The sequence below is a fragment of the Cyclopterus lumpus genome, chromosome 15 (genome assembly GCF_009769545.1).
Source record: "Cyclopterus lumpus isolate fCycLum1 chromosome 15, fCycLum1.pri, whole genome shotgun sequence".
In the NCBI taxonomy this organism is placed as follows: domain Eukaryota; kingdom Metazoa; phylum Chordata; class Actinopteri; order Perciformes; family Cyclopteridae; genus Cyclopterus; species Cyclopterus lumpus.
Window position 1 is genome coordinate 16,646,865 of NC_046980.1, and position 25,998 is coordinate 16,672,862.

Genomic DNA, 25,998 nt, shown 5'->3' on the forward strand with positions numbered 1-25,998 from the left:
CAGTCCTCATGATTGACCATGTTGCCTAATAACACACAAGTAGATGGGATGGGAGTAAAACCAGTTAAACTCGTTCTACCCATCTTTTAAGCTGACATAAATCTTTATGAGGTAAAACATACACACATTGTGGGCAGTACAGCACGCAACTCCTGCAGGATCTAGATAATGTCCTTGATAGCTTTTCTGAAAATCTAATCCACTTATGTGTGAGGTTTGTGGTTGTGGTGACTTATTATTATTATTATTATTATTATTATTATCAATGTGACTTGTTTGTGGTTTTGACTTTCCACCACATCACTGCCAAAGAGTTCCTATACGGTCCATTTTTGAGTGCGCGACCATCCTCACAGCGCGAGAGGGGGGCGGGCCCACTGCGCCCTGCTCATGAATATGGAGACTCCCTCCTGGTTAAACTTGTGTATCCAGCTCCGGCTCCAGCCAGCACTCAGTCACTCAGTCAGCAGTGGGCTCGGCTGCCGCATGTCACTCTGTACACTTTCTTCAACACACGGCGGGGAGACGGTCGGACACCGAGGAAGAGTTTGAGGGACAGACTAGAGAGAGGTCGTCTCTGACTCGGGAACTTGCGCTCCGCTGAGCAAAGTGCTGTTTTCCCCCTCACTCGTGCATGTTTAAACCAGAGGAGAGCTCTGGTGCCGTGTGTCGGCCAGACGACCAGTAACCAAACGAGTGGCAACAGCAGTCCGGAGGCATGATTCTGAGACGGGGCTCAGTCGTTGCTGCCTTTTTACTCTGCTTTCTGGCGAAGGTATGTGGATTACTTTATTCAGAGGAGCTGTTAGGATGCACGTTGCACGTCGCCTTTTATGCGCACGGCTATGCTAACATTACATGTAACCATGCCGCACGCACAAGTGCGTCCAGTTAGCCCGCTGCCAAGAGCAAAACCATGTGTGGTGAGCAGCGGGTTTAGTGTTCCAGCTTTTGTGTGTGTTGTTGTTGTTGTTTTTGTTGTTATAAATAACGAGGTCAAAGCTTCCCATCGCATTCACCCTTCTGTCCTCAACAGGTGTCAGAGGGATCGGGACAATTCGAGTTGCAAATCGTCTCGATGCACAATGTGAACGGAGAGCTGCTGAACGGCCTGTGTTGTGACGGCGCACGGAGCGCCGCGGATAGGAAGTGCACACGGGACGAGTGCGATACGTTTTTCAAAGTTTGCCTGAAGGAATACCAGTCGAGGGTTTCTGCTGCGGGGCCCTGCAGCTTCGGAATGGGATCTACGCCCGTCCTCGGAGGGAATACATTTTCTTTCAAGAGCTCTGTCAGGAATGACAAATCCAGGATAGTTTTGGCCTTCAGTTTTGCCTGGCCGGTGAGTTGGAGACCCTTTTAAAGAAAAGAAAAACCTTCTGTTAGCCGACGCGCTTCTCTTTCTCGTCTTCTGTGAGAGAAAAAAAAGAGTGTTTGTTTGCAGGGCAGTTATGTGCAATTACTGTCCGTCAGTCATTCCCACTCCACGAAAAGTGGATCTTTTGGTTAGCTCTCAGTGAACACCCCCCCCCCCACACACACACACACACACACATTATTTGCGCCAATTAACCAGGTGCAGGTATTTTTCTCCACCGGGCCGAGGACCTGTCCATCCTATCTAAATAGTATTTAGGGTTTAAAAGCGGCGTGGCACGTTGGATCAATATGTTTTCAGAATGGAGAGGGTACATTATGACCTAAAGTCAAATGTATACTACTAGTCATCCATCATTAAGAATAACAATAACATATTTCAAGAGAGAGATTCATTTTAGTTCATTCCCTCCGCCATAAATCTGTCGGAAACTACTTTTGACGATGCTCCTCATAAATAATTCCCCCCTCGTCGGGCTTGATTCAACAAATATAAAGGTGGGTGCTTTCCTCCTATTTTGCCTCCCTGGCAACCGCTCATGTTGCACACTTCAGTAACTCGAGTCCGTGTGTGTGTGTCCAATTACATCACGGCCTATTTTTACATCAATCTTGATCGAGGTTCTTCTAATTTCAGGCCGCGATGGTCTCAAACTACATAATAAGTGAAAGAACATGTGCGTTACCTGTGGGGGGCGATCATGTAGGTGTGTGTGTGTGTGTGTTTCCTATGATCTGATAGCCAGTAAAAGCAATGTTCTCAGCAGGGTAGCATGCAATTTGATATGGTCAGAATTTTTTTATTTTCTCTCCATTTAGATGCTGGCGCCTCACACCTATTTTTTTTTTTTAAAGACAAAGGTTTCTGTTTATGTTCACGCCATGGCAGCACTAACTTGGCATGAACGCTCCGAGACAGATTAGTTTTTAATATTTTTAAAATATTTTCTGGTGGATAATCGTTCCTACTTGGGAACAGCACTTGTTGACCATGTGCCATTTCAAGTTTGAGGACTCTGCTTGCTTGACTAATTTCTTTCCTGACATATTGATGAAATGTGTACTAAAAGGGCTGGCCTACATGCAGAGGATGTCCCTGTCATAAAGGGCAGGAGATTCATAGGAAATGCTTGGGGAGATATATCTCCAGAGAAATTTGTAGAAAATGACGATGTGCGTGTTAAGACACTTCAAGATGAATACAGTTGGCTCAACTCTAATGTCGAAAACAGGAGTTTTGAGCTTTGATAAAGAACGGAGCCTCTCGTTAGATTCTCTCATCCTTCACTTCAGTGCACATTAACAATTGTCAGGTTAGGTATGATATCACTCTTTGTCCTTTTCATCAGTTGATTGGCTGTTGTGGACAGATGGCGGTGTGGTGCATCTGGGTTGTTGGGTACTCTGAGTTCATGAAGCTTTTTTTTTTTATTACCCCCCCTTCATCCTCTCTTGTGAGCTGTATGAAGTTGGCCTCTTGTCCAGGCCAAGGGCTTTGTTTAAGTCACGCTCGGTTGGACCCCAGGCATTTCATCGCTTTAACCTTGCCACCCACAGTAACTGCTGCACTTAATGAGGCTCCACACATGTGCTCTGATCAGGTAGGGCAACAACCAGGCATCCATCCATCCGAATGCCGTCACCTGAACATCTTTACATGAGCACATTGTCGATTTCAGAGCCCTTTATGGAGTCACCAATGTCTGCTCCGTGCTTTTATTCCACAGAGAAGTGAGGGCCCTCACAGTGTATCAAATCGGGACAATGGTGTGCCCTCAGTGACTACAGTGAGGATTACGGAGCATAATAGAGGCAATGCAGCTGTAATGCCAGCGCGGGGCAAGCAACAGGAAGCAGTTGTAGTAGACTCAGCAGTGGTGAAGTTGCCTCTCGGGCAAACGGTGACCTTGCCTCTGTGGCTACCTCAGCATATTTGCCCCAATGTTGCAGCTATACAAAGAAAGAGAAGACCTTTCTTTATTGGATTGTTTGAATCCTTTAGAGGTCAGATTGCACTTAATGAGAGTTTATCTGCTCCCTTAACAACAATTTTTCATTCTTGAGTAATCTCTTGTCCTGCATCTCGAGCTCCAGTTGATCCGGCACCCCTAGTTCTGCCCAAATCAGATTGACCGTTTTTTTTAATGGCGCAATCGTCCTACATCTTCAACTAAAACCAACGGTGGCGTGTTCTCTCAGACCTGAGGCGCGTAGGTATAGGCATCGCTGTGCGCGAGTTGTTGACGAGTCGGAGCGGTCTGAGAACTGGGATCAGGTGAGTCGCGGCGTAAACTCTGCTCAGCCTTGAGGGTAAGCGCTGTCGGCAGCTGTGGTGCTAATGACATGTTTGTTTTATATAGTGTTCTCTGATGTGGCAGTTAAGTGCAAATTACTCAAGTGAACAAGGGAAAATAAATGTATGCTTTCTCCCCCCCCAGTTGTTGCAGGCTTTATGGAAGTCGTGACACAGGCGTAGACAATTTAAGTTGCTGACTGCATGTTTCGATAAAAACGCTTGACATGACTTTGGGGTTCATGTTTTGTGATCCAGCCATGTTTGTAGTTTTAGTTGGCAAATGGTGAGATTCTTTCGTCGGTGTGGGGTTCTGTCGTTACCTCGGGCTGACGTACCCCTACAGGTTATTTAATAAGCTGTTGATTGTAAAGTCTTTTTCCAGCTCTTGTAGAGATGAGAATCTCTTGCCAAGCAATGCATTCCTTCCCTACCTCCCAGTGCATCAGTGGAGCCAGTGGCTTTGATGGTAATTATGAGAGTTGTCTTTTTATGACTAACCCCGGGTTTTATGGCAAACAGGGGTGTGCTACATAGCAGTCCCAATCATTGGTTAGATCTCAGTTTGATACCATTGAAGTGATTGACTCAGGGAAACTGATACAGAAGATCAACATCCCTTTTGACTGAACTGTTTACATTTACTGTGTGCTGAGTAAGTGTAGGCCCAGACCAGTCTAATCTCTCATGCCTTGCCCACATTTAGACCTTTTGGCATTTGCCTGTTATTTTGTAAGCCATAGCCTCACTTTTTATTTAGTTGGATTACCTTGTAATGGTACATCAGATGGCTCTATTTTATTCAGTTGAGGGCAGGGGGTGTGTGTGTGTGTGTGTGTGTGTGTGTGTGTGTGTGTGTGTGTGTAATTCCCCTACTGACAGGTTTCAGTAGTGTTCTTTGGCAAGTCGCTGTGATTGGAACTGGAATGATCTTTATCGGGTATGTTACTTGTCTGTCGGACAGTGTCTGCTTGGCCATGAAAGATAAGAAGACATATGGCCACACTTATTGCACTTGTGCGTGTGCTCTGTAGTTCAAAGAGAAGTTGTGAGTCAGCTGGGAGCCTGGGAAAAGTGAACCTGGCAGTGGCAGACGGTTCCAAGCTGATAACCGCCAGAGTTATGGCGTGTTATTGAATGAGGAGCCGGGCAGTATCTCACTTTCTGGAATCAGTTATTTGGTCTGGAACTAAACATCCCAATAATGCAGAGGCTACTTGTTAGATCCAGCCACGATGATATTAATGTCGAAACAAAACTGGTGGATGTAGGTGACTTGATGTGAACAGTAGATGAATGGTAACCATTATCTAAGGCTACTATGTTTTTATGTTTTGTATTTTAGTGTGTGGGCCTACGTTTATGTTGTACTAATTTAATGATCAGTCTGTGGTGATGATGATGATTATGATAATGCTGCAAGAGCTTCCATGTTGAGGCAAGTCCAAATTGTAGAAGATCTGGGTGTGTTATGTTGTGGCTGACCTGCCTTTCTAGTAACGCATTTAACTTTCAGCCTCTTTTCTAGACAACAATCTAACACAAAGTGAGAAAGTGTTTCCCCATCAGTCGTGGACACGGTGGGAAGTTTGTTGCGTAACTGTACGTAAAAAAAATGTGCCGTGTGTTTGAGAGGTCACTGAGGGGACTTAACGGTAGTCGAACACCAATTCTATTCAGCTTCTCCTAATCCTCATTTAAGTCACTGCATCAATTTCAATGTCGCAACAATGACTAATATCACAATTGTGCGTGTGTTCGGAGATGTTGCATTTCAGTTCCCGTTTTTAGGATGAGCTCACCACCAACGCCCGCTTTTCTGTGTCGTATACATGGGATCTATTTTGGGTGGCTCAAATAGATTTGCCCCAACTTCCACATGTTTTTTCCAAATGATGTGAAGACATGCAGGTGGGTGTGCAGATCCGGCAATGATGCATTCAAGACAGAGGAAAAATGATTCACGCTTGTGTGATACATGAGGTATCTTGTCCTTGGTGTTAATATAACTAGCTGTAGGTTGGGTTGGAGCAGTAGGTGAGTAGGAGTCACATTACCACTGACTCATTAGAGCTCTGTGTCCACTGATGATGTACTGTAAAGACGGCTTTGCTGATGGCCGCTGTATCTCAAATAATAGCTGGCCTGATTCCAGTGCAACACTGGCACGGGATGAGATGAATGTCTCCTGGAAAGTTGAATGTCTGACAAAAAGGCACAGCCATGGGAAACGGGCCGGGAGTGAGTCATACCTCCTCCTCTTTCAGTAGGAACAGGGGTTTCCCTTCGAGTAAGGCTTGTTTACCATGAAGTCATCGCAGCCGAGAGAGGGCCACAGTAGCAATGCAGAATCTCTGAAATGCCTCCACACCGCGCTGCTTGGGGCAAGCGTGTGTGCGACTGTAGCAAGTAGGTGTTTTCTGGTGGACGCTTGAGCCCCGCAAGTGAATTCCATTTCCTCTCAGTCGCATACTTTCTCCCCGGCTCTGTCATGCGTGCCTGCAAACCCATTGTCCACTCCCTCATGACTATGGCACAGGGCAGCGTGGACGTGTAAGCTGATATTGGTGTGAGCGCTACCGACCTTGAATCGGACAAAGCGTTTTCGGGAGTGCTGAAATCAAGACAGGCCCTCCAGAGTGGAGCGCTCATTCCGTCTCTCTCAGCCTTTCTGCCCAAAGAGCCGGTTTTGTTTTTGGTCTCTTTTATTTTTCTCTGTCTTGACTTTGCCTATAAGGCATCCACAAGCCCTTTTGTTTGGATCATTTACCACTCATAGCACATGGCACTAAGTTTAAAAAAAAAAGTGCATAACATCGAAAATCCCATGTACATTGAAAACTTTCTCTTGACTTTTCTCAGCACCGCATTAAAACATTCTTCCAGTCATTAGTCCAGCGCAGCGCTGTGTTATCTGGCTTGTTTTTGCTGCATCAGTCACCCTCCTGCTGGGTGGGTGTCCAGCTAGACCAGACCACTGCCACTAATCGTTGAGATGCAGAGACCGCTGCACCACCGCAAGCTTATCCTCTCTTAATCAGATCAACAGGACCATTGTTACAAGTTAAAAGCTTCTGTCCTTGGGCCCGCTGTTTCTTAATGAGGGAGACGAGAATTCATTGGCTGGTGAGGTTGTGGGAAACCCACATTTATTGTTCCTTTTGCCTTATTAAACAATATGTTTATAAAGGAACATGTTGCTCATCCCTTTGTCTAGTTAAAACCACACCTTCATGACTATCTGACTTATAGGGCGGAAAGTGACTTTATATACTATCAAAGTATCAAACGCATAATGTGATTTATGTTAACTGGGTATCGTGTGGGTATTTGGTTCCATTTCGTAGAGGCTGTTAACTATTCTGTGGTTCTCTGCACAATAATAAGTTTCATGAAATATTTATCACAACATCATTGAATGGTCATGTTTATGGTTTTGTTTTATGATACAGTTATTGCTTGATGATCCTGCTCTTGGCTAACACTGCGTGTGTCTCTTCTTGTCTTCCTCAGAGGTCCTACACTTTGATAGTGGAAGCCTTGGACTCAAACAACGAAACCAGTGGTGAGTATTTTGTCCTCGTCTGGCATCTCCATCTTGCCTTCCTCTCTCTTTTCTATGTCTCCCCCTGCCCCCCTCTCTCTCACTCTCCCTCAAGGCAACGTCTGGGAGGAGTTGTGTTGAAGGTCAGAAAAGGAAGTTTATTCTTCCTGAACCCCCTGCCCACTTCCACATGGTCCACTGGGTGTGTGTGTGTGTCGGTGTTCAGACATTGTGTTGACAGGTGCCTGTAAGGCGGGAGAGCAGGACAGGGAAGCGAGGGGGAAGGAGAAAAAGTGGGGACAGGGTAGACGGAAGGGAGGGGAGTGCCGACAGAGTGAAGGTAGAGTGAAGGAAGAGTGGGAGGGGAGGGGTACCATGCTGCTCCCCTATCAAAATGTTTTCATTTAGCCGATGACTGATGGCAGGTGCTGCCAGCCCGGGTCGGGGTCTGTCTCACCGTCACTGAAGCGTGAAACCCAGAGTTCATCCGGGCCGCCCGGCCTGGCACTGCAACTAGCCTGCAGTCACAATGCTGGGGTGGGGGGTGCGGAGGTCTCTGAGCTGTCCCGCAGGTTACAGTTACCTCTGGCACAGGTGGGCTGCCGACTGAGCTCGGAGCGGAAGGCCTTTTTTATTTTATTTTTATGTACTGCTTGCTGTCTGTGGGTGTTCCTCCCATGAACGTGGGAAGAACGTGTTGTTAACATGTGGGTTGCTGGGTTTGGTTTCTTTCGTCAACTATGCTGGGATTCCTTCTGGTTGGCGGTCGGATTGGCGACAGCGTGGTGATTCCAGCTGAGGGAGGGCCCTATCCCATGCTTGTTTATGCAGGTCTGTTTGAGGTCAACAAGGTTTCAGTCTTTTCTGCTGTATTTGCCGCTCCCCAGAGAGCTATTAGGGCATTGGTGTGAAAAGCCCCCTGAATGTACACAGTCAATGCTGGTTAAGCCCCTCTGAGCTCCACCAGGATAGCTCTCTGCTCGGATAGCTTCACAGTTGTGACTATCCTGACTGGTGTTTGGATGCCACCGGGTTCCTAATCACAATTAAAAGTTAGATTTGTAGTGCACATTTTATTCCTTTTCCAGACCACTTTTCTTTGCATTTGTGTGTGTGTGTATATATATCTATCTATTTCTCTCTATCCAGGATCTATCCTGTGTTTGAAAATGTAGATTTTCTCAATGTGATGCTTGAGCAGGACCTCGCTCAGCTTTGTGAAATGGCTTTGATTTATGTTCAGCTCTGAGCCAGGCAGCAGGTAGTAAGGATGTGCTACTCCTGACACTGCAGGTCAGCAGTTGGTAGAGAAATGCCACACAGCTGAGCTCTGGATTCCAGGCCACTGCGAAATGTTACCGGGCACTGTGATTTCAGTATGGCCGACCCCCATATACACACCACAGCACACCACAGTAAATAAATGACAGCAGGTCGTCCTCGCCGCCTCACTGCATTGCATCATACTGCACAGGGGAGCGATCCACCCAGCGGTCAGCCACCTCAACTCATGTGAGTGCAGTAAATAACTGCAGTAAACATCTGACTCTCCCAGGTGGAAGAGTCAGATGTCGAGTAGCGAGTGCTTCATGTGCATGAGTGAATGAGTGGGGCTAATACACAGGGCATGTGTACGTACGTATGTATGCATGTCTGTGTGCGGTGTCGTGTCTGGAGACTGGGCTCAGCATGTTTGCTCTGTGTGTGAAGCTCATTAGAGCCCTTGGCTCCCAGGTCAGTCCTTGCCCATTTGACAGAGCCGTGACCTCTTCATGTTTGACATGAAAATAAGTTTCTGGGTCTAGGTCTGTGTGTTTTAGGTCACCTTTAGTGTTGCACAATCACAACCGAGGCTGCGCCTTTGCTCTCCATCTGCAGAATAGAAAAACAGTTGATTCAAGATCCTTTTTGACTGCTGTGAGGACAAGAATGAATGTTTTTGAAAAAGTGCTGATGGCACATTGGCAGGCTTCCCAGCTGTGCCTGTGGCATCGGTGTCCTCCCGCAGTAATTGATGGTGGCTGCGGTTCTGTCCTCGCCTGAGCAAATGCAGCATCTGAGACCGGTAATATCCTCAAGCTGTAAACCTGAGAATTAGAAACCAACCAGTGAGAATTGGAGAGTAAGTGTGAGAAAAGAAAAGCAGTTAAGAGTGCTCATTACAGGCAGCCTTTTCCTTCTTTTTTTTCTTCCTGCATTACTTCTTTTCTTCCCCTCGTTACTTTAATTACATATAATCTCCTCTCTCTGAGATCTTCTGCAATTTGTTTCCAAATTTCTGGGGCATTTTTGGTTTCCCACTGTATGATCACAGAGAACATCGCACGGACAACGCTGCGCTCCACTACTCTCTCTAAAATGTTCAATGAACCCCGACATAGTTGAGGGGAAAACATGCATTTTGTGACGATCATGTCAACAATTTGTTTCAGGCACAGATGGGAGGTTGATAGAGAAAGCCTCTCATTCTGGCATGATCAACCCCAGCCCGCAGTGGCAGAAGCTGACTCACAACGGCCCCGTGGCCCAGTTTGAGTACCAGATCCGGGTCAGCTGTGACGAGCACTATTACGGCTTTGGCTGCAACAAGTTCTGTCGGCCCAGGGATGAGTTCTTCGGGCATTACACATGCGACTACAATGGGAACAAGACCTGTCTGGATGGTTGGTCCGGACCTGACTGCAACACAGGTAAGCCCCCGTGTGACATCACTTCAAAATGGTAACGCTGATCAAGGCAGCAGCTCGAGACGTACTAGTGTTTATCACAAATGAGTCTTCTAAAACTAGCAGCCAGACTGTAATCGGTGATTCATGCTGATACACTGTCTGCTGTGTTTTTTGAATTGAATGAAAGGCTTTGTTTCTGAACTCCTAGCAGCATTCTTCTTTTTCTTTTCCATTCAGATAAAGCTTTTCATTGCCTACATGACCAGGAATAAGACTTGTGTTCCCAGAAAAGTGGCAGTAGTCGATTTCCTATTAAATGTTTACATGGCAGGCCGAGCGTGGTTGTTTGTCGACAGCAGCCTTCGTTCTCACAGGCTGAAATGTCCTAGAGGGAAGTCATTATATCCTGTTATTGCTATAATTTAAATGTGCTAAAATAAAGATTTTATAATTATTCTTCCTCCTCCAGCTATATGTCGACAAGGCTGCAGCACTGAACATGGATCATGTAAGGAGCCAGGTGGATGCAAGTAAGTGTGTCCGCATGATTTATTAGTCTGTTGATGCTATTAAATTCTTCCAATGTAAAATGTCAAACAAGTGCCGTGTGGTGCCAGAGGCCTGTGGTGTGGCTCATTCCGATAGCAGGGCTTGCTTCCAAGCACCAGTTCTGTCATGGCGTGGCTCGTTCCCTGTATGTGCTTGTTTCTTTGGCCAAGAGGCAGTATCAGACATCAGGACCAGGGCTTTAGTAGAGATGCCGGCTGAGCTGCTTGTAAATCTCTTGTGGAGCTTTGGACTGGAGCTGCCAGTCTGAGAAAAGGGAGAGGCGCCAGTGCCAAGGTTCCATGTTGGAAATGTGTTTCCCCTCTAATGAGGCAGGCGTTATCAGCCTAATCGCATGTAACGTTCGGATGAACCTTAAAGTGTATTGTTTGTGTAGCTAATGGCTTCCTAACGCTGTTTATGCACACAGCCAGAGGAAAAGCCAGGCACAGATGGATATCAGAGCTGGGCCATTGTGTGCAGTAACCGTTGTATCTCCTCCTCCATCCTGGAGGAGGCCCTGCACTGCCCCACTCTTCCCGCTGCTCAGGCATTAGTTGCTTTCTCAGTTGTCTGATTTGGCCATAAGTCAAGCGCAGGGACGATCAGGTTTGCGCCTTTTCTGCCGCGGCGTTGTTGTTTTTCACAAGCTCTTGACTTTGAGTGCTTGTGTAGCCACTGGCAGAACAAGAGCTTCAATTTCTGTAGTCCCTACACAGGTGTGGCCATATGTAACGCTGTGGGTTTAACTCTGTTTATATACTCTCTGCCAACAAACTCTCCAAGCAAGCTCTACTACTGTTGTGGTGAGCGAGCAGGTTCCCATCGTTGGGCTGGTGCAGAGTGTTAATCAACAGCCGTGCATAGCAACGCAGACTGCAGGCGAGGGCAGCCTCCTTGTTACTAACTTGATGTCGTCCGTGCCACCGCTAATGACGCTGCCATGGGATTTTCTTTCAGTCTGGAGTTTTAAGTGATACCTGCAGCTTCCATTGTTTCTAATGTCCACGGCGCAACCGTGGACCAAGATTAGTAGGGGAAATTCTTTTGGGGGAAAAGCGTTGGCTGCAGAGCCACAACACACAGATTCTGAAAAGAGGTCTGTTTCCATGTCCAGGGTTAAAATCTTTATGCGTTATGTCACATTCCCCAGTAATTTGGGTGTGTTGTAACTGTACAATGATTCGGGATCCTGCTGGGGGAATCCTGCTCCGCTTCTCATGGAGAGGATTAGCACACTTTTAAGAATAGCCCCTTTTAATCACAGGCCGAGGTTTACTTAACCGCCGCGTTTATTTTTACAGTCCATCCGTTTCTCCGGGCTAATCAGCCCCCAAGAGGGACACAGTTTCCTGTCGTGGGCTCCACAGCGGCCACTGTATCGCCACCTCGCCACTCTTTAAAGAGTGGACTTTATCAGTCGGGCTGGATGGCCCGTTTTAATTATGGAGCCCAGAGAGAAAAGGTCCGCGTTATCAGCGTAATTGTTGACCTGGACGTCTCAGCGGTCAGCCAGCTGACACTCCCCTCCTCGGGGCCCTGGGGGCACAAGCCTGACTCCTGACTCATGGGAACCAGGATGAGCAGCAGTGTAACACTCCTCCATGAGAGGGACTGCCAAGCCACAGGCACAGTGTTGTTAAAGGGAGCGTCTGGCTGCTCTAGGCCCAGTTGGAGCTGTAATTTAGTGTTTTCTTCCTTTTTTCCCCTGTTTGGTAGAATGCTAAATACTTTCCCTGTCCCCGAGTATTGTTCAAAAGCTGTTGCATAAACACCCCGCCACTTAAGATTTATTTGTTTCTTTTTTTAAGATGCAGCCCAGTTGTTTGAGGGCAAGAATAATGGCTCTTTGTTTGTGTCATTTGTGCAGCTCCATGCTGCTAATGTCTCGTTAATTAAATTCTGATTATTGCCTGTGAAAGGAATTTGGAATAAACAGAAGATCAAGGTGTGTGTGTGTTCGTCTTCGTCTTCGGAGGCTGACGAGCATGGCTCTCTCTGTGTCTTTCAGGTGTCTGTATGGCTGGCAGGGCCAGTACTGTGACAAGTGCATCCCCCACCCTGGCTGTGTACATGGCACCTGTGTGGAGCCCTGGCAGTGCCTGTGCGACACCAACTGGGGCGGCCATCTTTGCGATAAAGGTTAATTCTTATCTCTTATTTCAGTTGCAGTCATTGCAGGAGCTGTTGTGACCAAAACAAACTAAATGCTGTGCAAAACTGTTCCGTTTCGCAGATCTGAACTACTGTGGAACTCACCAGCCGTGCCTGAATTCAGGCACATGCATCAACACCGGACCTGACAAGTACCAGTGTACCTGCGCTGAGGGCTACTCCGGATCCAACTGTGAGAGAGGTGAGTGTCTGTGCTTTTCTGCAAGATGCATTTCTGCTGTCCATTCTTTTTTTTTTCACGTTATTGCAAGCCAATTTTAAAGGCATCCCACTGGTTTTACAGGTACAGCATGTCAGCTTGTGAAAATAGTTAAATGTCCCTGTAACCAGCTTTCTAAAGTCTGAGAAAATATCTTTTAAGTTCATTTAATTCAAATTAATATAAACAAAAACAATTGCCATAGGGCTCGAATAAAAGATGCGACCAGGTGCATTATGAGAAATCTCTTTGACACATAAGAGGGACTAAAAATCTGAATATCCTGTCCTCTGCTGCTTCCACCATTCTTTGTGCCTGACTGCCCCTTTTAAGGCTTCTTACATTTTGTTTGCTTAAGTAAGTCATGCTTTTGAAAAAATGTTGGCAAACAAAATATAGGCCTCAAAATTACCAGAACTTCCCTTTTTGTATTTGTATATTTTTTATGTGGAACCTAACACCAACATACACGATGTAATCTCATGGGGTCTCAAACTCATGCTCGTGAGTTAAAATAAGTGGGTAGGTTCTGGGCTTCCTGAGCTTACAGACAAAAGGTCAGAGGTGCTGAGAGTTTGTAATCAGAGGAGGTGGTAACTCTACAATAATCTTGTTTCCACTCCAGCGTGAGTGGCCCCCAAGTCAGGTAATCCACCGGTTTGATCTTCAGGGGCTGGTCATCCCTCCGCTCCTCACGCACTCGAGACAGATGGGTGTGGTGCTAAGGTTCAGCTGCTGCAAACACTTACCATGGAGATGATGGTTTTTTCCTCATTAAATCTGAGCCTTGCGGGGTGCTGACAGCTTAACTGCAGAGATGTCAGGAAACCGTGCCCTTCGTAACAGGAGGTCTTCAGACCAGGGGATACTATTGTAACACAGAGTCCCCAGGGTGCAGCGCTGCATCCTCTCCCCACGGCATACTGATCGCCTCCAACCACCTAGTTATTCCCAGAGTGAATCATTAATTTTTGATTCATTTGAGACCCACTCATCCTTAGCTCGACCAGAAAGGAGAAATCCCGGGCAGAGGCCGCCTCCCACTTCTCGCTCGCCCTCCCGCTAGTCTCTCATCTTGTGCCGCCTCTCGGAAGAAGATTGGCGGGGAGTCGGAGGGAAGTCACGGTGCATTGGTCAAGTCAACTTAGCATGAAAGATTATTTCCTGGTGGTGCGGTCTGCCAGGCGGGTAATGAGAGTGAGATGAGGGGGATTTTGAGCGGGCTTTTGGGGCGAGAAGGAGGAGGAGAAGGAGGAGGAGGAGGAGGAGGAGGAGGAGGAGGAGGAGGAGGAGGAGGAGGAGGAGGAGGAGGAGGAGGAGGAGGAGGAGGAGGAGGAGGAAGAGGAAGAGGAAGAGGAGGAGGAGGGCCAAACAACTGGGTTTGAGCCGCTGACAGAGGGCAGAGGGGTGTGGTTTTCTAGGAATGGGAGTCAGAAGCTGCAATGCATTTTTGCATCTGATTTGTTTTTCTTGTGAATAATAAGGCAAATGCAGACCACATGGTGTGACAGTAAAACATTCTCACGTCAGCGAAATGATCAGAAACGCTCAATCTTAAAATGAGATTATCAGCCATAAAGGATCAAAATCACTAAATATTTGTCGTAAATTGACAACGAGTATCGAAGAGTGGATCTTTTCCCTCTTTACACAGTGACTCACTCAATGTGACCTGTTTGCAAAAACATTGTTTCTCTCTCTAGCCGAACATGCCTGTCTGTCCAATCCGTGCTCCAACGGAGGGAGCTGTTCAGAAACCAGTCAAGGCTACGAATGTCAGTGTGCGCCGGGCTGGAGCGGCCCCTCCTGCACCATCAGTAAGACTGCACTTGACCTGCACACATGTCGGTGCCCCCTCCCCCCATGAAGAAGATCGTGTTGAATAACCAGAATTGACTTCCTCTGCTTAGATGTTGACGACTGCTCCCCGAACCCCTGCAATCACGGAGGAACCTGCCAGGATCTGGTGAACGGTTTCAAATGTCACTGTCCTTCACAGTGGACGGGGAAGACGTGTCTGATTGGTGAGCCACTCGGCCTCTTTTCCCCTTTCCGACATGTGACACCTGTCAACCGCACACGCAAATGTGACTAACCCCCTTCTCTCCCCGTCCAGATGCCAACGAATGCGAAAGCAAGCCTTGCGTCAATGCCAACTCGTGCCGCAACCTGATTGGTGGATACTTCTGCGAGTGTTTCGCCGGTTGGACGGGGCAGAACTGCGACATCAGTGAGTTGAAGGCTGTCGACTGCAGCTGCGGAGCGGGACACCTGCTCCCTTTATTATATTTCTGTTCACTCAGTACAGGCTGTATTACAAGCTGTGATATGAATGCGTAAAGCAAACAGTTGGACAAGTGCGGCCGTGCAAATAAATCTGCCATATCATTACTAGTCCTTTGTGTGACTATGGGGACAAACCCAGGACTAGTTTCTCTTGGCAGCACACGTGATTGCTCAATACTCTGTACTGCACTGATATCTGTAGCCACCATTATCCAACGCTCTATCCACGACAATGTTTTTAAAGGCCTCTAGCATGGGAAACATAAAGCACAGGCTTGTTTTTAAAGACTATTCAGTCAAGCTGTTCAGAATTAATCCTCCTATTTGTTTTCCCGTGCAGATTTAAACGACTGCAAGGACCAGTGCCAGAATGGGGGAACTTGCAAGGTACGTGTTGGGTCAAAAACCCATCTCGCTTTATCCGGCATGGCTGCTCTGTTTGCCAGCTTGTTTGTTTCTTTTATTGTGTCTTCTTGTTGAAGCCAGGGACATTGACAGTGGTTGTATAAAATAGCTGCTGTAAACTGTTCTCTCCAAAACAACAGTGTTGTGGAATTTCTCTCTGAAATCAAATCTGAGGGGAGTGGGTTCAGAGGGGCTTCTAAGGGAGGGGTCACACAAGTTCCTTGACCACACTAGATTGAATTACCATAAACGTTATTGTGTTGAGCCCGTGCCAGGAAAATGTGTCGAAATAATTGCGGCGCTGTGATGGTGTCCCTCCAAAGTTGGCGCGGCCCCTCCCCCTTTATTTGGTTCTCTGGTTAGACAGTTCTTCTTTGGACTCCACCCTGTCAACGCAGTTAATCAAATCTGTGACTGCGTGCGGTTTAACCCCGGTTCCTTTCTCTCTCAGGACTTGGTCAATGGCTATCGGTGCATGTGCCCCCCTGGCTTTGCCGGCGAGAACTGCGAGAGGGACATCGACGAGTGTGCGAGTGCGCCTTGCCTGAACGACGGGCGCTGCCAGGACGAGGTGAACGGCTTCCAGTGCCTGTGCCTGGCCGGCTTTTCAGGACATCTCTGCCAGGTGAGACACTACTCGCCACCACTGGCTCCCTTTCTGCTAGCACTGCTGTATCTTTGGGTTTGTTGTAAAGTTTTCCTGCCCCACCCTCTTAAATGGCTGTTGTTCCACAGTCCTCCTTTCTTTTTTTGAAAGGGAGTGCTTTGTTGAAGCTGCTCCTGGCTCCAGCGGGATGCATTCCTCAGTTCTGGAGCCCCGAGTCGGAGGACGGCTCCTAGGTCTCTGCCTAGGAGCCGTCTGTGCGTGTGTTGTTTCCTGGCACAGCCTGTAGGGAGGATGCTGCGTGTTTTTCTCTGCTGAATGTTGCAGAAATCATGTCGGCTATCAGGTTCTTAACTCTCTCTCTCTCTCTTCAATACGTTTCTGCCCTAGCTGGATATCGATTACTGCTCCCCAAACCCGTGTCAGAATGGAGCGCCCTGCTTCAACCTGGCCACAGACTACTTCTGCGCTTGCTCGGAGGACTACGAAGGCAAAAACTGCTCCCACCTCAAAGACCACTGTCGCATCACCACGTGCAAAGGTACGTCGACTGCCTGCAACAACCACACGTTTTCTTTTTCTCTCTCGCCTTTTTCCAGAACGCGTTTGTAAGGTGATCTGCGTGGCGTGCTGTAGTAAAATGCTGAATAAGGCCGGGTCTTCACCAAGACTTTGCCCACATTTTTCCCATGAGGGCGATACCTATATTTTAGTTTAGTGAGCTGAAGTTTCTTGGCCAAGGGTGAGCATATTTTATTTTTTTGGTGTGTAGCTCCCTTGATGAATGCGCCCCCTCCCCTCAATCTCCTCAGCAAAGCTTTTCCAATGATTCTCCCCTCCTCTGAGTTCCCTGAAAATCTGGCAAAAGGCTGATAGCACTGTGTGTGTTCTCTGTAATGACTTGGTGGGCTACCTCTCAACAAATGTGCACATTTTTCTGTGTGTGTGTAATTAAGTGAGCGGACCAACCACGGAGTCAGATACCAGACGGTGAGATTCTCTATGCTCTTGGCAAGAATGAAGTGATTACAGTGGAGAAACTTCACCCCGCTCCCCTAACCTGATCAGACAGGGGGAAAGAAAGGGATTTCAGCACAGAGTGAAAAAGATCTCTCTGAATTGCTTATGAAAGCATAACAGCTTAATGCTGTTTCTCCTATTTTTTTTTTTTCTCTCATGGGATATTTTTTTTTTAATCAACTTTTTGGCATTTTCACCTGTAGAGACTAGCAGAACGTTGTGCTCATTGAACAGCGATAAACAAAATTCCATTCCTCCTTTTCATTTGGGAGACACAAATCGCATTTCATGGTTTATTTTAATTCAAACAAGGTTTGTCAATTGTTTCACCGTCTGACGGTTTTCTCTCTACGCAGTGATTGACAGCTGCACTGTTGCAGTGGCATCCAACAGCACGCCAGGAGGAGAGCGCTACATTTCGTCGAATGTGTGTGGACCTCACGGCCGCTGCCGGAGCCAGGCTGGAGGCCAGTTCAGCTGCGAGTGCCAGGAAGGCTTCAGAGGCACCTACTGCCACGAGAGTAAGATCAGACTGCTAATACACACGGACAAGATATAGAATACAAGACTGCAAAAACGCTCTCAATCTCACATTTTTCTAAAAAAAACAGACATCAACGACTGTGAGAGTAACCCATGCCACAATGGAGGCACCTGCATCGACAAAGTCAACGTGTACCAGTGCATCTGCGGTGACGGTTGGGAGGGCGACCACTGCGAGATCAGTGAGTAGGACTGCCCGTCACGTGACCTCAAACCACACCCACACCTCCCTCACGGGACAGAGCAACGCATGTTTCCACATAAGAAAAGTGTGACGATGTGTTTGACATGCCGCCCATAAATCACACAACCATCCCATGTCTCCACCAGACATTGATGACTGCAGCACCAACCCATGTCATAATGGAGGAACATGTCGAGACCTGGTGACTGATTTCTTTTGCGAATGCAAGAATGGCTGGAAGGGAAAGACGTGCCACTCCCGTAAGAAACCTTCTTGTTTTTTTTGTTTTTTCCACACCCGTGTAGTCTGTCTGTGCAGGCTCATGGTATGTGCTTATGGCTGTATATAATTACCTAATCGTCTATGCAGTGTGTGTGTGTTGAGTTCAGATTTTTAATGCTCCCTCCAGGCGAAAGTCAGTGCGATGAAGCCACATGTAACAACGGAGGCACCTGCCACGACGAGGGCGACACGTTCCAGTGCAAGTGTTCCTCAGGGTGGGAGGGTACCACGTGTAATATAGGTGAGTCATGGCGGTTTGTTTTTCAAATTCATTTTCACAGGCACACACACACACACACACAGGATTACTTTGTGGGAGTGCTCCGTCTCAGATATTAATGAGATCTGGCAGATCATGGGAGGTGCACAAACTGTTTTTATCCCTTCAGTCTGCCAACGCTCGGTCTCCTCCCATCTCCCTTCTTGCCCATTTCTCCCTCTCCCATGATTGCTGACAGATATCCGCTTAAAACGCCTGATTGCACTGACAATACACTTCAAAGTCATAGAATGCAGATTCCCTCAGAGAAAACGGAAACTTGAAAAAAGCCAAACCACCACCAGTTTCCTTTTGAGCTTCAGGCGCAATGATTTGACTGATAATCTTCTTTTATAATTGGGGGGGAAAACTGACAGAACTACACTTTTCTTTCCTTCTTCTCTCCCTCTCAGCCAAAAACTCAAGCTGTCTTCCAAACCCGTGTGAGAATGGAGGTACCTGTGTGGTGACGGGGGAGTCGTTTACCTGTGTCTGCAAGGAAGGCTGGGAGGGTCCCACATGCACCCAGAGTAAGTGCTCCTTGGATAAAGGCTATTAAATGATGACAAACCTCCTGCTATCTAGTGCAGAGGGGAAGTCCTGCATCTAATTAAGTCTGACTCATCCCATCTGTACCTCCTTTTTAAAAAAAAAAAAAAAAAAAAAAAAAAATCTTATTCCCCTCTCCCTGGCTGCTGCTGGCCATGCGAGGAGAAAGGGGAGGGGCTCAGGAAAGTGGAGACAGATGTTTCTCCCCCTCCTCGTCCAACACACACCCGTCTTTGCCCTCTCGCTGTTGCATTCCTGTCCAAACAGTGACATGTCTGCTTGTTCTACAGCCCTCCTCCATTTCTCTGCGATCCCTGCCCTTGTATGCATGCACTCCAAAACATAAATTCCCCCAACCTTTTTTTGTAAGGGAGGGAGAAACAGCCGCGATGGGAATCTGGGCGTGGAGGTGTTGTCGGTGGCGGTGGTGGTTACGGGGGAAAGAGTCGACTCGCTTGTTTGCTAATAAAGGCAGAACAATCGGGCGGAGAGTAGTCAGGCCCGACTTGCCCAACACGCCTTTGCACAAACAAGCTTAGACCTGCTCTGTCTCACATTGACAAGCAAAAACAACAACAACAATAACACACCCACTACTTTGTCTTTCTTTTCCCTGCCTTTCTCTATTTATTTCTTCTCTCTCTCAGATACCAACGACTGCAGTCCCCACCCGTGGTAAGTGAAAGCCAAACATTTCCTGGTGATTTATACGGATGTAAATAAATGTCGTAGATTCTCACCTGCAGGCGTTCTCGCCGCGTCAATGCTGAGAACCAGACGCACACCCTTTCCTGTCAGTCCTGGGATGCAGTCAGCTTAACTCTCTTTTGTAAACTCTCTCCAACTACTTATATTATTTAACCACATACCAGTGGAGCTCACTCCCAAACGTATGCACACGTGTCAAATGAAGACAACAAGTCTGATTGTTTTAATGGCCTTCAAAAAGTTATTATAGTTGACTGAGAAATTTCCAGCCCAAAATAAGTGGATTTAAAAAGAGGATAAACAAGCCTGGGGGTATCCCGATGGACAAACTGACGTCTCGCGTTCTTTTTTTTCTTTTGCAGCTACAACAGCGGAACCTGCGTGGACGGGGATAACTGGTACCGCTGCGAGTGCGCCGCAGGCTTCGCAGGTCCAGACTGTCGGATCAGTGAGTATTAACCCTGCCTCCTACTCCTCCCTGATCCCCGTTTGAGCGGTCAGAAAGAGCAGGTCCGGTTCGCGGGACCATCGCAGTCGCTCCAAATGGAGGGTCTAGCCAGCCAATTATGCATTGGGCTGCGGGCCAGGCCGAGCCGTTTCGGTGTCACTCCACCGGGCCCGGCTGCTGTCCCCCGGGAAAACCGGCTTAGCAGGCCAACGGCTAATCAACAATGCTCTCTGACACTGATTACACAGATTGTTTTCCCTCTTAAAGGCTTTCAGATGGCCACATTCTTTCCCATTGCAAACCCTTTGTTCTGCTAAGTCCAGCCTTTAGCTCCTGCATACCTGCTAATGATCCTGCCTTTTAATAAAGCTGCATGGGGCAACAACAAAAAAAACATCCAGGACTGATTTTAAAGCATGTTTGCTTGTTTTTTTAATTAAATTAACTTATGTGTATGTACTGTTCAACTGACGCATGACCTCCAGTGAATTTAGCCTCGGACTTAGATTGCTGAACCCAATATTTGTGTGCCGTCTTGCTGTGCTCTCTATTCTAAAAAGAGTCATGCCTTACCTCTCGCTCTCCTCCTCTGTGGCAGATATTAATGAGTGCCAGTCCTCTCCGTGTGCATTTGGCTCTTCCTGTGTGGACGAGATCAACGGATATCGCTGTTTGTGTCCACCAGACCGGACTGGACCTCACTGTCAAGAAGGTAGAAGTCTTCACAAGATTATGATGATGAGGGACACATCCACATTACAAGCACACCTTCTCCAATATATATTTATAATACTGTGGTTGTCTTTAACGCAGTGACGCGGAAACCTTGCACTGTCAATGGACACGTCACCCCCGATGGACTCAAATGGGAGGACGACTGCAACACTTGCCATTGCTTGAATGGGAAAGTTGTGTGCACAAAGGTTTGTCTAAACACACACTGTCCACTAAATGTCCAACCTTCAAGTTCTTCAGAGATCTCAGGTCGGGCGGATAACCCTGTGACAGGGAGGGAGCTCGGGAGTGTCAAATTCTATCGCAAGATGATGCAATTTGTTTTGAAGAGAAACACAATAGCACTGTGGTAAATACGTGTCAGGTGACTGCTCAGAATCGGCAAATGTCACGCTGGGTGACGATTGGGTGATAAACCGAGGCCTGAAGTATTGCTATCATTATCATGCCCGTCTACCCACCAGATGAATAATGGCCCCTCACTGATACGTCTCCCCTCAGGAAGAACACACATCGTGGGGTGAAAATGATCTTGGAGCTGTAAGGCACTGGCTACCATGTTAAACATGGTCTGATACAGGAACTCGATGATAAATGGGTTTTACTGGGCTTTTGCTGACAGGAACTCAGGTTTTTATATGGATGACAATGGAAAGAGTCTCTCTATTGTCCTTGACTGGGAAAACTGGTGCCATGATTACAGATTACATGTGTTTACAGTCTGGTTTTGAATCTCTGGCGTTCAAAGTATTGAACTAAGAGACATGCTTCAGCTCTAATCTTAGTATTTCTGACGTTATTTGACGTTGTTTGCCTTGTCATGTTTTTCCTCTCCAGATGTGGTGTGGCCCTACGTCATGCCACCTGGGTGCTAAAGGTCGGGGTGGGTGTCCTTCAGGACAGAGCTGCATCCCCATCAGGGAGGGCCACTGCTTTGTGAAGCCTTGCCTAGGCCTCGGAGAGTGCTGGCGCTCCAACCCTCCCCCGCGTCCCACCAAATGCCACCCCAGCTCCAGTTACCAGGACAACAGCTGCGCCAACATCACCTTCACCTTCAACAAGGAGACCATGCCTCAAGTGAGTTACCTAGGCACCAGGGAGGGAGAGATTGAGTTAAAGGGTTTTGGGGTCGTTTTTCATGCCGCTCCCCCCGCCACCACTCTTAAATGAATGGGGGGGCGGCAAACTGAAGGATCAGGTTTTCAGAAGTGCTCAACCATCCCTCCTGGGCAAAGGGGTTTCTAGTCTTAAGAACTCTGAACAATTCAGTCATGTATTGAAATGTGTTCAAGGAGGGAAATACATTTGTAGATATTTCTTTAATTTTCTCTCTGCCTGTTTTTTGTTGTCTGCATCCAAGTTTTGTGTTCCTGAGAACCCGGCATTCACAACTTCCTGCCAATCCCCTCTTAATCCGACCGCACTGCAAGATTAATTTCAGGATCATATGGATTTGAGCTAAACAGGACCACTGGCGACTCTGTCATCACATAGGATCATCACTCGCCAGTTGCTTAACAAGCATGACAGACGATTGTGACAAGCGTATGAGCCTGTGGTCTTTAATCTAAATGAGGTGGATCCCAACCACGTTGAGCCTCCTGCCAAAATGCAGGCCTCGCTCTTCCCTTTTCTTCTTGATTGCCGTCTTTTTTTCCATGTGCATTAACATTTGCTTAATTTCTTCTTTTCGTATTCCAGAGCTTGACTGTGGAGGATGTGTGTAAGCAGCTGAGGCGCTTGTACGTAGTGAAGAATTTCTCCTCGGAGCATTCTGTGTCCATAACCTGTGACCCCTCATTCTCAGCCAGCAACGAAATCCACGTCTGCATCGTAAGTACCTCCTCCCACTCCCGGTCTGCCATATGTTTGTCTGCCTCTATTCATGCATACTAAAAACAAATCCCTGTTGATTTATGGCCTGCAGCATGCACTTGTATCGGCATTAAGACATACTCTAATGGGATATGTGGTGGATTTAGGCTTGTTGTTGCTTGGTGTTGTCAGGAGACAGCAAGTAAACGCGATTAATGGCAGACGAGATGGAGAACTTAAACCGAAATCAACAGATTTCTAAATTCACTTTCTTCTTGGCACTTCTAGTCTACGGAGGATCATTGTTTGGACCGGAGCCCCATTAAAGAGATCACAGACCGGATAATCGACCTGGTTAGCAAACGCAACGGGAACAACACCATCATCGCCGCCATCGTGGAAGTGCGCGTGCCAAGCGCCAGCAAAACTGGTATGAACCGCTTTCAAGCTGTGATTGTTGCCTGTGAAGTTTCCCAGACACTTCGGGGTGGGTGGGAGGATTCTGCCTTTTTTGAGAAGATCAGATTAGTCCGAGGCATGCCCTGAACATGATGGCAATGTGGAGCAGCAAAGAAAGACGTGTTTGTGTTTGTGTGTGTGTGTGTGTGTGTGTGTGTGTGTGTGTGAAAAATATAACTCCGGCATCATTCGGTTGTAATGGAGCTTAAAAAGACTCGCGTCAGGATGGAAAAAGCAGAGCTGCTTGGCTACCTGGCTTTAGATTGGCTCGTACTGCGAGTGGGTGGACTCCCGAGTAATGTGTCCACCATTCATCACACGCTGCCGCCACGGCCAAATAGGAGCAGCCTCCTCCCTTGTCCAGGGTTCGGAGATCAGGTTGCGCTGGCAAAGGCGTGCAAATCATTTAGCAAGCTTGACATAGTGATATAATAGTGCCTTTTATGAGTATTGTTTGGCTGGGAGTTACTTATTGTCACTTCTTTTTATATTCATTGCGTCTCATATCTATGCATGTCTCCTATTGTTCCGTCAGACTACCTAGTGCCCCTCCTCAGCTCCGTCTTCATCGTCCTGTGGGTCCTCGCGCTGGTCTCCATCTTCCTGTGGTGCATGCGCCGCCGGCGGAAACAGAGCAACCACAATGGGCCGTCGGCCACCAGCTCCGAAGACAACACAACCAACAACGTGCGGGAGCAGCTCAACCAGATCAAAAACCCTATAGAGAAGCACGTGGGCCTCACGGTGGCCATCAAGGACTACGAAAACAAGAACTCCATCATTGCCAAAATAAGGACAAATCATCCAGAGGGGGATGAGGACGACAAGGAGAGGCACTTACAGAAGGGCCGCTTTGCCAAGCAGCCAGCATACACACTGGTGGAGAGGGACGAGAAGACGCCCGTCTCCAATCCCAACTCCACATCCAAACACCCTAATTGGACTAATAAACAGGACAACAGAGACTTGGAGACAGCAAACAGCATAAACAGGATGGACTACATTGTATAGCAGACAGCTGTGTTGCTGTGCAACCAAGCCTTATGCCTTCACGCCCCGGTGGTGGGTGCAACAGGGGAGCTTTGGCATGTGTAGTTAGCAAACTGTTGTGTCAGTCGTGACCCCACAGTATTTTCAGATATTCCCCGTGTTAATTTAAGTTTTGACAAGCTGGCTTACACTGGCAGTGACAGTTGCTTTGGTTGGCTGGAAACACAAGGCACTGGTATACATTTCACTGTAGAACTAGTTGCAAAAGTGTCCGCCTCTGCATTTCATTTCTCTTTTTATTTTGTTTTTTATTGAGTGGACACATGGAAAGGGCTCCTGGTGTAATTGTTGTACAATGACTAAAACTACCCGACGTGTTCAAAGCTAGAGCTAATTATTTTTAGTATGTGTTTGAATTCTTTCTAGTTCTGTTTGGAGAAAGTGCCTTTTCAGCTTTTAGACTTCAGCAACTGTCAAATGAGAAAAAAAGATCAACTTTATTATTTATTTTTATTTTTTGGGGGGGCAGGGTTCAATGTCAGCGGTTGCTGCCAATATGAAGAATTTATGTTGATTTAGAACATGTAGATATGTAAATTTTTGTATTAATCATTGTGTATATTTGATTTATTAACTTAATAATCAAGAGCCTTAAGATATCATTCCTTTTTATTTATATGTTCTGTCTAGTTTGAAGGTTTTGATAGCTGTGGAAGCCTACCATTTCTTTCAATGACTTAATTTTTCAACGCATTCTGTAGAAGCCACATTTCTAAGAATACAAAAAAAAAGACACAAAGGATGGCCACTTTTGGCCTGAAACCCCCTTTTTTAGTTTTTCCACACATTTTGACATTTCATTAGTTGTTGCCAGGACCTTGACTAAAGGCAAGTGAGGTTAGGAGAACAAAAGGTCACGGCTGCTGCATGGAACGGACATGGTGGCAGACATATTGCTTGCCACTAATGGATAAATACTTAAGGGAACAAAAAACCTTCAGTGGCTTCAGTTTAACTCATTAGCATATTTCCAAGGCTGTCAAAATCCACCAACTTGCAAGGCAAGTCGCAACAATATGACACGCCAGAATCCCCATCTGCTTTAGTCAGCGTAAAATCACAAGCTAGACGGGGAGGACTTGAACCGTAGTGGGGCAATGGGGACACTGTAGAATCCGATCAAATAATTTGCTCTGCGAGAGTCTGCTTTGTTTCCGTGCTAATTAGTTTCCTTTTAAAAACTTTTTTTTTTTTAATGAGGCTCTTAAAGACAAACATGTTTTATCTCATTTGTCAACCCTTTGAGATCATGGCAACATTTTTGTTCTATTTTTGACTTTGTGTTATGAACTTGAGAATTATGTGTTGACCTGGCAATATATTTTTGAAAGTCATATTTATTAAATATTTTGTATGAAAAGAGAATTAAAGTTGTCTTTGTTCTGGAGAGCGAGTGAAGAGTCTGTCTGTGACGCATCGAGCCAAACATGTCCGAGGTTTCTCATGCCGCTGGCGTGGGAACTGCTGCTGGAGAGACATCACAGACCCGAGCAACATCTCTGTCCAAATGTGTTTACAGCTAATTGCGCTGTAGCGAGCCATCCTCGTATTAAGAGACAAAAATACTTCTCCTCATGATCCTCGGACAATGTTGCCCTTGTTTTTGAGTATCGCCCTTAACTAAAACCTTTCCAAATAGCAGGCCTGAGAGGCCAACGGCGAGGAGTTGAACTGATTTTTAAGATGCACTTCTCCGCATAATGTTTTTTAAAAGGATTAAATCCAAAGTGAGAGATTATCAACCCCTCGACCGTAAAACCTTATAAGGACTTAAAACAGTAGGGTCAGTGTCACGAATCCCCCGTGTTGTCTTTATCTTGATAAGAACCGAATTGGCTCCTGTGAGTG

The 25,998-nt window shown here is 46.9% G+C and overlaps 1 protein-coding gene across 2 annotated transcripts; it reads left to right on the forward strand.

The window, feature by feature from the left end:
* Nucleotides 1-448: 448 nt before the first annotated feature.
* On the forward strand, nucleotides 449-25,515 carry LOC117743889 (protein jagged-1b-like). Of its 2 annotated transcripts, XM_034551827.1 has the most exons (26): nucleotides 449-775; nucleotides 1,037-1,342; nucleotides 7,184-7,235; nucleotides 9,647-9,904; nucleotides 10,353-10,413; nucleotides 12,441-12,571; nucleotides 12,666-12,785; nucleotides 14,507-14,620; nucleotides 14,714-14,827; nucleotides 14,920-15,033; nucleotides 15,430-15,476; nucleotides 15,946-16,119; nucleotides 16,489-16,639; nucleotides 17,475-17,639; nucleotides 17,730-17,843; nucleotides 17,992-18,105; nucleotides 18,255-18,368; nucleotides 18,800-18,916; nucleotides 19,583-19,610; nucleotides 20,006-20,091; nucleotides 20,690-20,803; nucleotides 20,905-21,014; nucleotides 21,664-21,903; nucleotides 22,528-22,659; nucleotides 22,930-23,071; nucleotides 23,636-25,515. In XM_034551827.1, the coding sequence occupies exons 1-26, from the start codon at nucleotides 719-721 to the stop codon at nucleotides 24,109-24,111; spliced, it is 3,651 nt and encodes a 1,216-aa protein (XP_034407718.1). In that variant the 5' UTR covers nucleotides 449-718; the 3' UTR covers nucleotides 24,112-25,515. The 2 variants fall into 2 exon arrangements, with proteins under 2 accessions (XP_034407718.1, XP_034407719.1); XM_034551828.1 differs by lacking the exon at nucleotides 14,507-14,620.
* The last annotated feature ends 483 nt before the right edge of the window (nucleotides 25,516-25,998 follow it).